This window comes from Tachypleus tridentatus, chromosome 10, assembly GCF_004210375.1.
Source record: "Tachypleus tridentatus isolate NWPU-2018 chromosome 10, ASM421037v1, whole genome shotgun sequence".
NCBI classification, from domain to species: domain Eukaryota; kingdom Metazoa; phylum Arthropoda; class Merostomata; order Xiphosura; family Limulidae; genus Tachypleus; species Tachypleus tridentatus.
The window spans coordinates 72,832,124-72,851,408 of NC_134834.1; the positions used below are offsets into that span (position 1 = coordinate 72,832,124).

General features: G+C 30.4%; 1 protein-coding gene across 2 annotated transcripts in view; it reads right to left on the bottom strand.

The window, feature by feature from the left end:
• Nucleotides 1-2,312: 2,312 nt before the first annotated feature.
• Nucleotides 2,313-19,285, bottom strand: part of LOC143229556 (AP-1 complex-associated regulatory protein-like) — a 38,400-nt gene continuing 21,427 nt past the window's right edge. The window contains exons 5-11 of one of the 2 annotated variants that reach the window (XM_076462050.1): nt 14,172-14,268; nt 13,603-13,778; nt 11,681-11,757; nt 9,015-9,125; nt 7,204-7,345; nt 6,945-7,075; nt 2,313-5,390 (exon numbers count right to left, since the gene is read on the bottom strand). In XM_076462050.1, coding sequence (XP_076318165.1) covers nt 6,976-7,075; nt 7,204-7,345; nt 9,015-9,125; nt 11,681-11,757; nt 13,603-13,778; nt 14,172-14,268 — 703 coding nt within the window. In that variant the 3' untranslated portion in view covers nt 2,313-5,390; nt 6,945-6,975. The remainder of the gene's footprint in view (nt 5,391-6,944; nt 7,076-7,203; nt 7,346-9,014; nt 9,126-11,680; nt 11,758-13,602; nt 13,779-14,171; nt 14,269-19,285) is intronic. The other variant, XM_076462051.1, reaches the window with a different exon arrangement.

Sequence of the window (19,285 nt, forward strand, 5' to 3'; positions counted from 1 at the left end):
TTACAAAAACTGAATCGTGATCCCAAATGTTCTCAGGTAGAAAACACTTTCAATCTTACATGTTGCGAGATTCCCTGCTGGTACAGCAGTAAGTCTACAGATTTACAACGTTAAAATCAGGGGTTCGATTTTCCTCGATTGCCCCAGCAGATAGACTAATGTGGCTTTGTCGTAACAGAACACACGCATGTTGTGAGAAATGGGGGGCACTGAGGTGTTATACAAGTACAATGTTTTTGGTCATATTCACACTTAAGCTTTAATGCAAACGCTATTCTTTTTGTGTTGATCAGAAGAAAACTGTTCAAAACAGAAAGTTCTTAATTATAGAGAATAGGCTTGGATTATTTGGGCCTTTTCTAAAGAATGATTGATTACTTTACTAAAGGAGTCACATTTTATTCATTAGTTAATATTTTAGAAAAGTCCATCATGTGATAGCATCTCATATACTAAATATTTAGACAGCTATAATAATTAAACTTAGTATTTCAAAATATTATTTAATTTCAAAGTCTAAGTTCAAGGGAGGTACAATTCAATCTATACATTGATCAACATGTTATTGGGTTATACTAGTTTCAGAGAATTCTACTCCTTATCTGTAGCCCTGAATACTAGTTAACCAAAGAGAAATAAGTTAGACCTATATCGTAACAAAAAACTATCAAACATACTGTTGGTGTAAATGTGCTTTGTAGTCAGTATGAGAAAAACCTATAAACTGGATAGCTGAAGTGAAGAAGTGTCATTGGCCACTAATCAGTTCTTCACATTATATAGATGCATTAATAGCATATATAATAAATAAACATAGTGTTAAAAAAAATTTTTTACCTTGACGTCTAACCCAATAACACAAATGAAAGTATTAGGTACACTCAAGATGCAGTTGAAATTTGTAACCAGTTTCACCAGTCTATGTTCAAGGGAACATATATCCAGTGTTTTTTTGGTTAAAACACACAGACTGATATTTTTCATAAACAAGCAATGCAATAAAATGTTGATCAGTTTGTGAAAATCTTGTATGTCATTCATTACATGGATAAAAATTATGCTTTTCATACCTTTGTACATAATATTTATTTTGTTGTTCATACTTAAGTTATTACTCTGAACATATCTAGACTTTCAGTTTGCACAACTATTTATCTGTTGGACATTAGTGTATAAATACACCCTACTAAACTTTTTGTTAGCTTGTCTTCTTTAAGATAAGCAAAGCTGCCCCTAATTTAGTTTAGGAATGTTGAACATAGGAAAATTGCCAGCAGACAGAACACACAAACTATATGATCAGTCTAAACTGAGTAACAGAAGTGATTGTCATGTTCAGTAACAGGTACAAACCTTGACCTTTGTGCCCAGAAACCACCATACTAATGACTAGGGTGCTGTAGATTTTGTTTGTTACTGATCTTAATTAGGTTATTTTCTTTTAGCCTGGACAAACCAGTACTTAGGTCTCAAAGTGTTTAGCTGCCCCTACTATTTTTTTGTTGTCATTGATAGATTTGTATTAAAGCTTCTAATTGTTAGCTCTCTACATCATGTTTAATTTTTTCTTAACAAACCAATAGTGTAATTTCTTAAGTTAACTACAAGAAGTTTTTTGTTCACTTTATTAATAATTTGTTCTGGACAAACCAGTATTGTGGCTTTTATGTATTGACTGCGTGGACTAAGTTTTCTTTTTGACTTCTTATTTGTCATAGATAAACCAATATTTAAAATTTCATGTTGACTGTCCTCCATCAAGATTTGTTCTGGACAAGCAAATATTAGTTTGAAAGTGGAACTGCCTCCTCTAAGTTTATGTTTGTACATGTTAATTTCTGAACAAACCAGCAGTGTACTGTTCCTATTAAATATTGTCTCAGCTAAAGTTCATGTCAGCTTACATTTTACATCCACTAAACATCTCACTTGGACAGCATTTTTATTTGATCTGGGCAAACCAGTTTAATTGTTTTTTTCTGTTTTAAATGTTCCCACTCAATAGGAAGTTAATTGTTTGGTCTAAAATTTTTCATATATCATTTATGCACTTGTGAAGTTTTAACCCTTTGCAATTATTACACACTTTTTTCCTATAAGACAATTGTTTAGCAGAATAGTATAATTTTTAGTTATTAGTCAGTTAATGTAGATTTAGTTGGGTTCATCTTAAAAGTCTAAATATTGCCTGGTTAGTATAAACACTTCATGAGAAAAATAACATTAATGTGATCAACAATTCATGAAAAAGGGAAAATAATACTTTATTGTGATCAATGCTTTGTAAGAAAGAAAAGATATACAATGAACAATTAATGGAAAAAATACTTTATTGTAACTAAGACGTCATAAGAAATAAAGAAAAAATAATACTTTATTATAATTAACAAATCATAAAGATCTTGAATACAGTTCATACAGCACAAGAAACGTATTCATTTCACTACACATAATGAGGTAAACAGCTGTTGTAATTAAAACATCATGATAGAATAAAACATAGCACCAAAATACATGTGAAAACTGATTAACATTGTATTTGTTAATGTATGAAAAACAGCTGTTTAAAATTATCAATTTTATAAGTAGAGTTAATAATAAAATGTTAATCTATGTATGACTAGAACAGATCCTGAAGATACTTGTTCCATATCCCATGTATTTGCTTCTTACACTGATTATGCACACAGTTACAATTATTTTAATCTAAAAAGCAAAAATCAAGCAATTGACTGACACCTCCACAAGAAGCAAAAGCACGTGCTTTGATTTAGATAAAAATTATGTCATTGGGTCATCATTGTCTCTTTCTATCTGCTTTTCTGTTTGACAGATACACTGTTTTAGCCACTTATGGAAAAAGAGGTAGTTCTATGCAGCTTTTCCTGTTCTAATTTACACATAGATTCATACTCTTTCAATGTTAAACAAGTGTTTTCCAAAAGACCTTCTCCTAAGTACAGTTTATGTTGGTATTTATGAACATGATGCTACTAGAAATGAATGAAAGTAAATCTCATTTTTTTACTTTATCAATTTTATATATCGCATTCTACAAAATGAAATTAAGTATATAAACACTGCCTCCCAATATTTAAAGATTTAATTTAAATTTAAAACTGCATAATATGAATAAGTAAAACAGATTGCATCTACATGAAACTATTTTACTGGAGGTACTTTTATTTCACTGAACTTTTACCATTTTATAATTAACCCCTTAAGAGAGCAGAACATAAATAAAAGTTAATTTTTTGGCTTCAACTCCATGGCTCTCCCACTTATATCCACCAACTGTTTCTGTAGTCTCTTGTTCACTAATAGATGGCACACAATTTAACTTCTGTCTCAATGTACATCTTGAACTCGTAATTCTTTTGACAAGTGTCAGCAATTATGGACACTCTTATGAGACACAAACAAGTGCAAGCTTTGTATGAAAGTTCAATTGGTGAAAGTTTAGAACAACTGACTACATCATAAAACAAGCAGAATCATTGGTTTCATGAAGGAGCATATAAACAACACCCAAGTCCATATATCCAACAGAGCCAAGAAGACTACTAGAAAGATATTCCCCTGATCTAATAGCAGAAACAAAAGAGAAGAATCCAATTAAAATGTGTGTTACAAGAGGAGAAGGGAGAGAAAGCATTGTGGTACTGGTATCCATATTGCTGCATCAGTTTGTTCAGCATCATATCACACAAAGGCAAATTATGTGAACGAAGAGTCACTTTTCACTATCAAGTTCAATAGGTAACTTCTACACAAAGACAATCGTTACAATTAAGGAAGAAAAAAGTTCCCACTAAAACGTGAATTTTTTGTTCCACACACAAGCACCTGCTTAAGGAATTCTATACCCATATAAGTAATAACAAGACTAAAAATACAATAATTTACTGAAACACATTTAACTTATTTTACAATTTTTTTTCATTAAACAGTTTAATATAATTATTTATTCAGAAAATGCCCTTAAAGTTTTAGAATTATATCTAAAAAAAACATGAATTAATTACAAAGTAATGAAACCAAGTTCTGTAATATCAAGAAATTGTAAATAATAATGTATCAATCCTTATCATTTATGTAGTTTCCAAGTTTTGGAAATCACAGAAGCCTGAAATGAAACTTGAAATGTATTCTCTAATACACAATATTTATATCCTTCCATACTAATAAGATAATATGTAACCTTATTCAGACAAAGATGATTCATAATTTTAGTACTCTGGTGTAGTTGCATATTGTTCTACTCTTGTCTAATTATTTTATTTAATATATCTTTACTGCAGTTAATTGATAACAATATTTGTTTTTTTTATTAAACTTCTTCTGACACACAATTTGGTAATAAAACAACATATTACATCTTCTCCTGGGTTTATTTTACTTGTGTAAAAGACCCTTCAATTATTATAAATGCAATTTTTTAAGTGAAAGTAAAGAAGAAACTATAATAACATCTCAAACTTGCTATAAAGGTTAAATCTAAAGCCAACAAGGCTTTGGGTCCAATTCCAGGGCTCTTCAGTCTAGCTGGAATATGAAAGATGTAGTAGTGAACAAGATCTGAACAAATTACACACAGACCCACTATACAAAAAATTAATGATTATAAATAATTTAATAGGCTTTTAAATTGAATGTTTGAACTGTAAATATATTATAACCATAATGGTTTTATGATTATAATATGTCTAGTTAAGGCTATTAAACTTAACTTCATAAAGTTTGAACAATGCAATGGAAGGTGCGACAAAGTCAGCAATCATTCACATACACTGAATAAATTATAGTGAAATTAAACAATTTATATCCAAATGAATAAAATGAATGGTTATAATATAAATAAATCAGAGGTTGGAATTTGCTGTTTTAAATGCAGTCCATTATTTTGTTTATTCATTTAACTTCATTTAGATAAAGTTATTTAATTTCACTATATAATATATCTATATTATTTTTAACATAAATGATAAACTTCTTTCATGTTTCCTTTTTACTTTAATTTGGTTCTTAAAGCTTTTAATAAAGAATTCAAAATTCTAGATTTATGACTACTAGATTTCAATTCTTTATAATTATAATGCACTGAGTTATTCATTTTAACTTGGTTTATTTGGATTATCAATAAATTTATCCATCAAAAATACAGTTCCTTTTTTAAAAGTTATAAGCTTTCTTAACCCAAAAATAAAAAAAGTGCAAGTTCTACATTGTATCCTATTAAAGATGCTATTTACATACAAGTACATCAGTAATCACTGTTAATGTTATTACATCTCACAGTCCAGTGTTCAATACAAAATACATAAAATTTTCATCAAGCTACAAACATCAATGAGAGTCCTTGTTGGAAACTTCCAGGTAGTGAAATAAACCTAAGGAAATAATAATAATATTTCAGTGAAGTAGTTATCCTATTATAATCTTTTTAACACCAATGATAAACTGGGCAAAAACACTTAAGTAATTTCAAATTATAGTTTTACTAGCTAACATAGTTAATTCCATTTTTCATTGGTAAAAGGTAACTACAAGTTAGCAGTGGGTAATTTCATCCAATTGTCTTCCTTTAGATTAGCAATTCAGAAGCAGATAGCCTTAGTAGCATTACCATAGCCAAACAACTTATTAATTGTACGTGAATGTCAAAGCAATGTCTCATTTTCTTTAAATATTCTTCTGGTTTACGGAAGAATAACACATGCTCTTATCCACATCCAAACCATTTAGAAGTGCCAAGCTACTGGACTTGTTGTCCCCAAACCTTGACCATACCCTTAGAGTTCCTCATATAGTGACATAGGAGATTAGAATTTGGACCTGACTCTCTCGTGTCACTTCCAGGAGCCCCTATTGTCTTCTTTCTTGTGAATTGAATTAATGTCACATTATAATACCCCCATGATCAAAAGAAAGAGCAGATTTGACTCCAGATAAATAAAAGAAACTAAAATAATCATTTAGCTAAATATCTTAAGCATTTTGCTCCATGAATCACTTGTGAAAAAAATTTAAAGGTAGAATAAGCAAACATCTTTAAAAAATGAATTTAAACAGTGAAAAAAAAAAAGTTAGAAAATCATCAACAAAATTGTATCTGTAATTCAATTGTACATGTTTTGCTCTTCCTTATAGTTGTATTTCAAATCTAACAAATAAATAATGCAAAAAAGAATTGAAATAGGGTATACATTGCAGTAACTCATGAAATATGAATATCCTAATTTCTTGTTAAAACTCTCACATGAGTATAATGAAGAAAGCTGATAACCATATGAAAAACAGAAAACATACATTAGAGACTTTCAATTCCCAGAGCATTAAAATTATCTTTCATACATTTAACAAATCCATTAAAAATGAGATAAACTAACTGACGATGTTTAATGTACTGGGTTAAAAACTGTCAAAACCAAAAGAAATTTAAACAGTATCACTACTATGGTTATTTAAAACCAGTTTACAGGTATGGAAAAAACATTTTGAAAAACCTCAATCCTGAGTCTTACATGACCACCACTGTAACAAAGTGAAGCCAGATATTATTTTCTTAGTACTTATTTATTTAATATTTTAACATTATACACAACACACAATGTTAAACATATTTCTCAAATGTTAACTACGTTTTGTAATTCACTCCTGATGATTACATGGCAAATGTTAAAATATGTAATAGTCAACATTTTAGAAATGTTTGTAATTGTTCATCAGTTTTAACTGTGTGTTGTTTATTTATTACTTTAAAGTGAAATAAGTCTGACTATATGAAAGCATACAAGAAATAAAAATATGCAATACAAATTTACTTCTACACTGTTATATCAGAGCAACTTCAGTCACTTTACACTGTACAAAAGTTGCAAGTGTTAGCTTTTTCTATGAATATATATATATATACATATTACTTGACATAAATTTATACACACCCTTTTCAACAATACACGTTTACTGTGGGTGTCACCTGTTAGGCCCAGTATCATTCAATGCTTCTGCTGTCATCTTCTCTATTTCTGATATCAACTGTTCTGTCTCCAAGTCAAGTTGACTCATCTGTACACTAGGAAATATTATACAAATTTAAATTTTGCCATGAAACTAAATCCAAATACAGTGTGCTGAATCCTGCAAGGGAAAAAAAACTACATCTATACACATACAACTGGAAAAAAAAATCATTTTCTTTACCTTGTAAACTCTCCATCCCACTCTAATTCATTGCCATTTGAGGGAGGAGTTGACCTAACTGATCTATTACTTGTTGTTTCTGACACAAAGGCTGATACTATCTCCTCCTCAGGTGCTGGCAGGGTTGGTGGTGGGGTTAGCCCTTAAACATAAAAAGTAATTTTATAGTTCTTACAAAAACTGACTATGAATCTCTATATTCACCCAGTGTTAAGCCCTGATATTTGTGTGTATATGTATGTACATATAACATATTCTCCAAGCCTTGAAACCTAAATGATATTAGGGTATAATTTAGCAGATTTATTCCACAAACCATTTCAAACCTTGTTCCTTGTGTTTACTTAACCACAAAGGCTTGAATTCCATTAGCTTAATATTTAAATTCTTTCAGCTTAGTTGCATTTGTTGTAACTATTGTATGTTACAACATACAATACAATGGTATTATTGTACTGAATAATACCAAGTTTATTCTTGGTAAAATTTTCCCCTTCCTTAAAACATGTGTTTTAAAGTGCTATCTTTAAAAAAATTGCTTTTCTGTAATTAAATACAGAAAAAAACTGTATTTTATTATTGAAAATACATTCAATATTTTTTTTCAGTTATGTTTAAAACAACTGAAAAAACTTATATTCAGTTTGAGTAAAAGAAGGAAAGAAAACAGGAATGTAAACTCATAAGACAGTTTTCAATTTAAAAATTTTAATTAATACTTTATAGTTCACAAATTATTTAAACATAAATTACTTAATTTCACTAAAAATTAATAACTAAGAAACAAGTATGTGTTTTTAGAATGATTCAGCATGAACTGGAATAGTTGGTAGTATTTTACAATAATATAAACAAACTTATATAACTTATCAAAACCAAGTAACAAAAGTTAATTATCATTACACTGGTAGGGTGATTATTGTGTTGACATTTAACTATAATGAAGGGTAATATAGTCCCTTAAACTTGTGAATATTTTCACAGTAATCTAATTACATCAATATTTAAACTAATTTAATGATTGATTTTATTAAAACTACAATAATAATAATAATAATAATCTAGAGTTGTTATTAAGGAATAACTATCATGCTAAAATCTGGCTGTAAATGGCAAAATGTTGTGCATTTGGGACCCATATTTTTAATGACTGATTCTCTGTTATTGTGTACTGAATTTCCATCTGTAATGTAATGGATAACAAGAGACAAGATATCTTCAACAATACTTGGGTACTATTACTGAACTTATATCCCCTTCCTTCTAACTTCATAACTTTTGTAGTTTTTGCACCTGGCAGTTTTACTTTTTTTTTCTTGTTAAACCATGAATATTTTCTTCACTTTTTGATTGTTACTATTCGCATGCTATTGTTGTAAGTAGGTTGAACACTTTTACATAAATAAACTGACAGACCACCAATACATTATTTCTTGTACTGACTTTATACACCTGCAGGTTTTGTCTGTAACACTGCTTTTTCTACACGTGTATAGGTGTATACACACAGTTAAGTACAATTAGAAATCATTCTTGTGTACTTTAAGCACACTCACACACTAATTTAGTATGTATAAGATGTATACTTCAAAATGATGTTTATCTTTCACAGTTTCAGACAATAAGAGTTTAGATTAAAACATAATATTTTCTCTTGCTAATAGTTGCTTTATAATTTTTAGAAAGTATATAATAAATTTAAAGGTTGCTTTTGTATTTTTAGCATCAAGACAAACACACTTTTAACTTTATAATATTACTCAAGATAACTTGTATTATTGATAAACTGTAAAATATTTTGGTAACTCTACCTGCTTCATCTTCCCACTCTAAGTCTATGGAGGAAGGTGGAGTGCTGTTTAGTGTTGTTAGCCGGTCCCTCATCAGAAGGTGGTTAACACTACTACTTAGTGACTTCTGGCCTGTTGATAATGGTAGAAATTGTGATTAATTATACATAAATTTCAAATACAAAAAGAAGAAAGATCTGAGCCTAAATGAGAAAAGGACTGAAGAGGCAGCTTTGCAATCAAGCTCATTCACTTATAGGACATCATGATTACACATTTAAGTTCAACACAGACATGATTTATTCCAGAAAATGAAAATACATGAGTAAATCTGTCAATTCCTTGTAATATCAAAGTTATTACGAGTTTTTGTTTCTAATAGTAGAGTCATATTTAATTTCCTACGACATTAATAATCTTAAATATTCATTCATCAAGGTATGATAATCCTAAATTACAAAATTAACAATGGCATTTTACAACAATTGTCATATGATAATAAGTTTTAACCTTCTTGCAATAAGTGCACAAATTGCTAAATACAGTCAATATTTTTTTTTTCAGTTATGTTTAAAACAACTGAAAAAACTTATATTCAGTTTGAGTAAAAGAAGGAAAGAAAACAGGAATGTAAACTCATAAGACAATTTTCAATTTAGAAATTTTAATTAATACTTTATAGTTCACAAATTATTTAAAGATTTTTTTTAATTTTCCAGATTAGAATATTTATGCATAAAATCTCATATGACTTAAAACTGATAATCCAGTTTTGTATCTTTTAAAGCTTATTTTCAAATAATGTATTCTTTAAAGTTATTGGTAAAAAACTGGCCATTTTTAAAGTCATACACACACACAAATCTTATAACGCTTAATTAATAAAGATATTATCATCCAGATTCTTCTTTAGTGTCACCCTACGTGCACAGGTGGGTCAAAATACGAGTCACGACCTTCTTGTTACATTTAAATATTAAATTGACTACTTGATTATTAATGTATATATTAATAAACTTCTCATCAACAAATGAAATTATAATATATTTTAATTTTTTCAGTTTCCAAAATAAATATTTAAATAAATTTTCAATCTCCACTTCTATTTCAACACTTGTTCTCTCTAGATTGTCTATTTTAGATATTTTTACTAACCCTGCATGATGTCTTTAGTTTAAAACAAATCACATATTTGTAGTATGTGTACTGCTAAAAGAATCCAGTTTTATAGTCTTCAATCTTCTTGCTTTATTGAGAAATAAACTAGAAAGTTAGATCCACATATCACACCCTCCCATTGCATCATTTTTCAAAAAATGTCATTCTCTCTTACATTTACTATCAGACTGTTTAAAACCAATAGAAAGAATGGTTTTCAAATTACTGTTCTCCATAAAAGACTAGCTTGTTCTCACAATGAAGTTTTAATTATTCAGCCTAAGTATTCATTATCATCACCAAGTTAAAATCAACCAGTAAAAGAATTATTTTAAACCACTCACAGATTAGACAGACACATACATTATACCAGTTGAAGATCATTGTATGTTTTTGCAAGTTAATGTTTTATGTTCTTAACTGTATATTTGAAAAGACAATTATTTTATACAATACTACCATCATTATAAAAAGTAGGGTTTTTCTCAAGATTGGAAGGAAAAAAAAAGGTCAAAAATATGTACTGAATTTCTTGTTTTTATGAATATTTTTACTTAATGTTATAAAAATAACTAAAATATAAAAATTGGAAACTTGTGTTAGATGAGAAAAAGGAAACTGAATAAAATCTAAACAAAATTTTTGAGCCATTCATAACTTGAACTATTCACTTCATGAGTGATTTATGACTTCTTTGTTAAGCAGCAGATTTAGTCAGTTTAAAGCTAAATAAGAGAATAAAATTAAACGAAAGATGTAAACTGTTACAAACCCAAAGAATGTGTACTTGTAATTTTTGTTAGAACCTGTAGTTGTTTTAGAAAGAAAAACTGGTAACTGTTTTATGGAAGTTAGTTAAATTGACCAAACCCATATAGTAGTAAAGTGGAAAAACATAACAGCTATAATTTGAGTTTTACTGAAATAATTTTAATATTCCTTAAGGAGGTTCTTGAGATTATACAAATAAAGTGTGGAAACTGAAAAAGTATGATTATTCTTAAATGAAAATCACCTCATACTCAGACTAGTAAGACTCTGGCTCCAGACTGATTAAAGTGAATTGAGAGAAAAATCCTCAACAGAAATACATCATTAAAAATTAGTTGTTTTTTTTCAACTTGTTAATGATGCTTACTAAAAATCTAAAAAAATTTATGGAGATACACTAAGTAAATTAAAAACTATTGTAAACACAATTTCCAATACAGGTTTGGTCCAATGAACCAACCAAATGCAAGTAGGGTTAAGAACAGCATCTTCAAAACTGACCGATTTATATTTGTGTAATTCTAGGATGTATATCTGGAAATAATTAGATATTTAAAGTTGAACACATAAAACACGACAAACTTTTAAACTTTCACAAAAACATTTATATATGGGTAGTTTTTATACCATGCTCTTTTCATATGATGTACTATATGTAAAACAAAGCTGGAGTGGCAGCCGAAGCCAATCACTGTGTGTTTACTCAACATATAAAAAATAATTCATAACAAAATTGCTGAAAACACAAATATACTTGCCAGTAAGAAGTGTAATCAAAGATTCATCCTGGACCTTGGAATGATCAGAAGAAGAATCAAAATCATCATTACCAGCACTGTACAATAGGAAACAAGAGACAGAACTTAATAATATCATGCAAAAGACAGAGCTTAGTTAATATAACATGAAACATCACATGGGAAACAGAGGTCTATTAATACTGTTTATAAAGGTCACAAAAAAAACCAAACAGAATATAATTAATACAGAAAACTGTTCTCAATCTATGGTAACAATTTGCATATCCAATTGCCTTGCTCCTAAATATCCATGTGGCTAAATATGTAAAGAGCACTGGCCCTCTTGTTGCAATTCAGTTGAACGCAATAACATGCAAGTGCAGTTTGTGTCTAAAACTGACCTCTTCTGGGAAGTTTCCATTTTTGAACTTTAATATGTTAAGTTTCCTGTTCTGCAAGCATAAAGGTGGGAAATTTTAGTAATTTGAAGAAAGAGATTTATGTAATATTGAAAGCATTGTGATTAAAACAGGATACTCTCCTAAAGCAATAGTAAAAGTAGCACATAGGGAATAGTGAAGAAATTCCTATGGTTTGTTAACACAAGTAACCCAAGCACTCAGTGGTCTAATATCTCTAAAGGTACTATAGACAAAATAATTGACATGGATTTAGATCTTAAAACAATACTAACAGGAACTATGTTCACAAAACATTTCTGAAAACACATATGAATGAAAGTCCATATGAATGAAAGTCCATATTTTGAAAGATGACATATGGTAAACAGAAAAAAAGTCATCAGATTGGATAAAACATGTCTACTTAAGGGTCTCAAAAGTCATCAGATTGGATAAAACATGTCTACTTAAGGGTCTCAAAAGTGTGGACAATTTATTATTGTCCTGCTGGTGATACAGCATTTCAAAACTAATACAAGTATGTGACAAAAGTTCTTCAGAAGGACTGATGATGGTTTCAGGTTATACCTATATCAGTAAATTAAAAATGCAAGGAACTGAAAACAAGCTAACACACTAAAAACGCTATTCCAAGATGAAATACTATTTTTTTTAGTGATTAGATGCCAATAAAGTGTAGCTTTATCAAACAAACATCCAGGTGCAAGTACACATGGAAGTTCAAGCTATATAATTTGACAAATTTTTATGAATTTCCATCCTTTTGGGTCGTTAAAATGAGTCCTCAAAAGTAATTTCTATTGATGGACTTTGGAAAACATGTTAAGGGAAAATAACAGTGATCATCAGTGTGGAAATAGTATTGTAGAACAATAGATCAGAATCAAAATCACCACACAGTGCTAGAAGTAAAGGTTGTAAGACCTATATGTTCATCTTCTTAGCATTACCATAGACTGATAACACCTCTCTGTATTACTCAACAAAGTGGTAAGAAAATCAGAAATTGATTAATATTACTTAGTGATCACATCAAACACAGAGCTTAGCATCACATAAAAGGATGATAAGAGTGAATGAAATTATAGAAAAAGAGAGTGAGAGATAATGGAATTTAATTATTTTGAAATAGAACTTTGTCAGCCTTATTTATAAACATCACAAGGAGAATTAAATCTATTACATAGAAAAATTGCCTAAAACACTGTTATTAAAAAAAAAAAGTGATAAGAAAAACAATTCATAATGTTAATATTACATAAAACGGAAAATATGAGATTTTCCTTCCTCACTATTTGGCAATCACTATCTAGCTGAGAACATGTTGGGTCTACACATTCTTACAGTTTTATATGTGAAAGTATCATACATGCTTGGAACCAGGAATTAACAACATCTGAAAACTCCAAAAGTTCATTCAGCAAAATGTCTTAAACTATTTAACTTTAAGAAAAACTGATATTATGAATGAAAATAATATATACACATAGATACATGTATATATAAATCCACTCTCACATGTGCCAGTTCTGAGGATCATCTCCTAACCATCGGAACTGATCACTGTGAAAAACTAGCCTAGCTGGATTCATAATATCTGGTGATTGAGCAAGTTTCGCCATCTTTGCTGCTTCCCGCCTTGCTTCGATAGCAGCTTCCTCTTCCATTTCTAACATTTCTTCCTTCTGTAGAAGCTATCATTAAATAAATTTTAAAAAAATCACAGGAAATTCCAAAGTTCTTTCAGTATCTCTGTAAAACACCCCCTAACTGAAAAACATTTTTAAACATACATTTTATTCTGCATTACAAAAAATAAATAAAATGCACTTTTAGCAAAAAATCATATCATTAAAGTCTCCGATTCTGTTAAAAAAACAACTAGTACAGTCAAGAAACTGTAATGAAAAGATTGTCTTAAGTTATCAGTTATAAAGTAATAACTTGATTACTGTGAAGTAGTTTCAGTATAAACGTATATGAAATTGATGTAAATAAAAAAAAGCTAAATAAAATTTGTTTTAATACATAGTTAATGAAACAAAAACTTTAACAGAGAAAACACATCTCATGGTTTCAGTATCTACCTCACTGAAAACCTGGTGATCTTGTTCCCTTTGTTCTTCCAAAAGTAAATCATAATGACGACTTTCAAGTAATTCCTTTTCATGAGGCAAAAGAACACTGAAAATAAGTTACAAACATGCATAAAAAAAGAAGTAAAATTAACATTGGAGCTAAAGTAAACAAAGAAACAGAACCAATTTTAAAAAACTTTATTAAATAATCAGACCAATATTTAATACAAACTATCGGCAACTAACAACTGATCAATCTGCAACATAAAAAACTGATACACACATAAAGCTTCAGCACAAAGCAAAGTGAGATACAACAAAAACAAAAGTGTGCCTTATACTTGTGTTCTCTTTTAACTAATCAGTTGGTTTTCATCACAAGTCATGCTGAATCAACAAAACACAGTGATTTAAAACAAAAATCTAAATATTTTTCATAAAATGGCACTTTTTTATGAAAATCATTTTTTGAAGGAGTGGGAGTATATCAAGCAAACAAATGTATGCAAACAAATATTAAGACTTGTACATGCAACAACATAAATTCTTAAGCCTCACTTACAGAATACATTACATATATAGGGGTAAAAAAACTTCCTGAAATTATACTTTTCCTTTTAGTATTTTTGTAACACTTGTTTGATGGTATTGGCTTTGATTCTGTAACAGTTAGTTTAGGTTCTTCCTTGCTAAACAAAATATATGTTACAAATAAGTTACTCATCCACTAAATAAGCAAAAAGTATCTGGTATTCAACAGAAACTATTATTGAGTAAATTAATGGTGTTAGTCATGGCACTGTTTTAAACATATACTGGGAAACACTATGCTGATACTAACAACATCATTTTATAAAATTTGGAAGATATTAAAGAAAAAAGTGAAGAATATAGGTTTGTTTCATTGTCAACTAAAGTATACATTTCAAACTCTTGAGGTTTTAAACTGTTTTTTTCAGTTTCTTTCTTTTCCCTTGCTATTAAAATCATAAATTTTTTTTTGTAATTACAACAAGGTAGTTTACAAAAACAATATCAGCATTAACAAAGTAATATATTACTAAAAATAGTTAGTTTGATTTGCAAATGCTTTGGAATATAATCCTTCTTTAAACATAAGAGCTTGTAGGCTGATTTCTTAGGTACTGAAACTTAGTGTATGCCTAGATTTTAATCAGTACACATTATAACACGTACAAATAAAGTAAAACTTACATTTTTGAGTATTAATCTACATCTTAATAATTTAACAAAATTACCCAAATACATGTTAATAGTCTAACTTCACACAACTGCAAATTCTAGAGACTACAATTTTTCTTCATCTACCCACTTTATCCTCTCTCTGTAATATACGAGCATATAAAAAATACATGCCTGTGATTATCTAAATGAAATATGCCTATATGCTCCTACATTTTAGTTAGTGTCACAAAATTCTAGTACTAGAAACAGTTGAACTCTGTGAAAATTTTAAATAAGTGTCTATGGAGAATCTTCTGTTTTTTAATATTTCCAGTAATAATGGGTCATTACAAAATGTAAGTCAAGTAGACATAACTATTTTATGGGTAAAATAAATTTAATTTAATGTAACAAGTATTTGTCTTTAAATTAAACAAATACACAGAAATTTATTTAAATATTACAATTAATTCTGTTATAAATAATAGACATTAAATTACTGTAATCTGCTCTACAAATAATTATTAAAGTTAACATTTTCTTTACCTGAAAGTGTATTTCCAATAGAAACTCACCTCTCAAACAGAACAGCTTCATCACTTATGCATCTCTGCTTGAAAGAGATGCATGTTACTAGTTTTAAACCAACTTAAAACTATAAAGTGTGAGTTTAATGTGAACTGTGCTAGTGCACACTGACACTGCCATGTAACGACAGCCCTCCCAATAAGAGGGTAACTTCTCCTAAGGATTATTTCATTCTTAGACAAGGTAAGAACAAAGTGCTCTGGAAGTGGGGAGGGATATGTATTGGAAGTACATTTTCAGGTAAGAAAAATATTAACTTTAATTATTTATGGAACAAATAACTGAAATTTAATTTCTATAACTCATAACATAATTATCTGTAATGTTTAGATATATTTCTGTAGTTTTGTTTGACTTTACAAATACTTGATACATTTAACTTAAAATATTTTACCTCTAAAACAGTTATGATTGTGTGACTGACATTTTACAAATAACCCATTATTACTGCAAATATACTACACCTCCACACACAAAATAGCTAGAATCCCATATTAAAATGGTAGATAAACCACTGCAAACATTAAATTTAAATGATCTCCCTTCAGAAAGCACCAGAAGTGAAAGCCCATACAGTGTAACACCTAGTAATAGGTTCTTCATACAAGCATATCCATGGGAGATCACATCTTATTTCACTCAGAGTATACTCTTCACCAAGAAGAAAAAGAGAGAGAAGGGCAAAAATGATCCTCAAGTGTTGTATGGAAAGGTTGAATGTTTGTATGACCAACTAAGAACCTGAATGCAAGTGGCTAGCAACCCAAAAAGTGCAGCATGTGTATGAACTCAACTGGACAGACAGAGATAGCAGTTATACACCCATTCTGCTGCAGAAGAAAATCACACTAACTGATTGAGGGGTGACCTACATTACAAAGTGCCCCACCACCCTACTTTTTACTATAGTGTATTGCACACAATCAATGAGGGACTATCCAAAGGCCACTATCCCAGCTGCTATGAGTGTGAAGTGGCAAGGGTCTCCCATACTCCACTTGAAGAAGGGAAAAAATTGCATTGAGAAGACTCAAAGAAGTACCCAGATCCATACTGAATGTCTGCCAGCAAGGTCTTTTTATTAGAGACAGTGCAATGGGTGATATCAAAACCATATATTTAAAAGCAGATAAGCAGAACTAAAAAAAAAATAAGCTATCACTTCTCTGATACTGGCTTTTTCTATTTTAGACCATGAAAGGTATAGTCCAGATCAAGTAATTGCATAATTTTAACATTATGTGAATATCCCTACTGGTCTTGCATAAAACTATCTTGAGAATAAACATGCTACAGCCAGAGCAGATGGGTTGAGCACTTTCCATTACACTGATTTAATATGGATTTGGGGAATTAGTATGCTCTAGGAGGTACCACCAGCCATCTGGGAAAGATAGATAAGAAAGAAGGAAAATGATGAGATAAGTATAATGTAAAACATATTTATCCTTTTCAAAGACAATGTATAATTTTAATAAAGAAAACTAACTGGATAGAGCTGAAACCTCACAGGAGATGAAACCACCAGATGGGAAACAATGTGTGTAGATTTGTTCATATAGCAGCCTAAAGGATCTCATCCACAAGTTATTGAAAATGAAATACAAGAGTGAAACAGCTGACAAAACTGATGAGACAAAATGTGAAAGAACATTCACCCACCCAAACAGCCAAAGTCATAGGGAGAACACCAAAACTGGATAAAAGAAGTAACTGAAGTGAAAGAGTTAACCTGCAAATATCATTGGCATATACATCAGAATGAATGTAACAATATGTGGAAAAAAAGATGGCATAATAAAAATAAAACCAATATCTCAAATGAAGTACATTTAAGTGGTTATAAAACCACTTCAAGATCCCAGTCAAGAATTGGAGTGGGACAAGGAGGTCAGTGAAGAAGGATCAGAACAAGGTGGACAGGACAGAAGAAAACTTGCAGTAAATAGGAAAAGTAAGATATAGTTAAAAAAGCTGTTAAATAACTAGCAGTAGTGGAAACCAACACTCCATAATCAAGCAACCATGTGAAAAAGTCTAAAAGGTAGGCTACAGTAGAATGGCCCAGAAGAATGGAGTGGCTGATTGATAAACATTGATAAACTAACCACTTCTATAGATAGACAGACAGTTGAAGGGCACAGGAATAAGATAAGATAAAGGCTACATGATTAAGGAGTCCAGTCCTGTGAGCAATGAACTAGATAACTACCACATGCAAACACTCAATTACCCAGGATGAAAGAGTCGTGTGTGGTTGGAGCAAGAAAAAACAGAAATGCAGCAGAGCAAAAGTGAGCCTGCAACCAAGCATAGTAAATCAAGGTTGTACCAGCCAAAGAGGCACCATCAATAAAACTAAGTGAAGCATGAAGAGGAAGATCTGCATTTGGAAAAAGGTGAGACCAGTCCTGGCTGAAAGCATTACCCACTAAGACTGAAAGATGAGAAAATAGGGGCTAGAAGAAAAGATGTATGGTGTCCATAGGAGTGGAAAAGACACTGATGAGAGGTGTGTCCAACTGAAAGCAAACCTAATAAAGACATTGATGAGAGGTGTGTCCAACTGAAAGCAAACCTAATAAAAACATTGATGAGAGGTGTGTCCAACTGAAAGCAAACCTAATAAAAAACAGAGGATTGGAGAGATTACTTCATGGGTAGAATCTTTTCCAGCTAATAAAGGTAATTATCACCAAATTTAGAACTTACAGCAAATGACAACCCATAAGACAAATTCAAAATAGCAGGTCCAATGTTTGGAAGCAGAGAGTCCTGAAAGAGGTACCCTTCTGTTTGTTGATATAAGAAACAACCATATAATTATGGATCCTGACCAAAAAAATTCCATGATAAGAGATAACTAAGAGAAACATGTGCAATGGAAGGTAAAAAGTTCAAGGACAGTGATGTAGAGTAAATGCTTTTATGGATCTTAAACACATGAAGTCATGTAGTTGTCCAGAGATGCACTTCATCACAAAAGAAAAGCAACAGTGAAAACATGAAGGTCCCATTAGAGATGGCAAAGGGGTGCTAACTGTGATGCTGGCACTGTAAAGTCTCAAAGACAAGTTTTCAAGAAGAGGAGAGGAAATGCACACAATCTAGGACAAAACATCCTGAAATTTTCACTGAAGAAGGAACATAGATATACAGTCTAAAGAAATGGGTAGTTTGATGGAAGCCAGAGTTCCAAAGACTAAAAGAGTCTTGTGCACAGGGTGTAAATGAGATGCACAAATCTTGGTGCACAAGCTTAACAAGCTTGGCCAACTGGGCAACCTTCCATAGAAAAATGCAAAGATAAGAGAAAGAGTCCTCCAAAGAAAGGGCACAGAAAAGCCAAT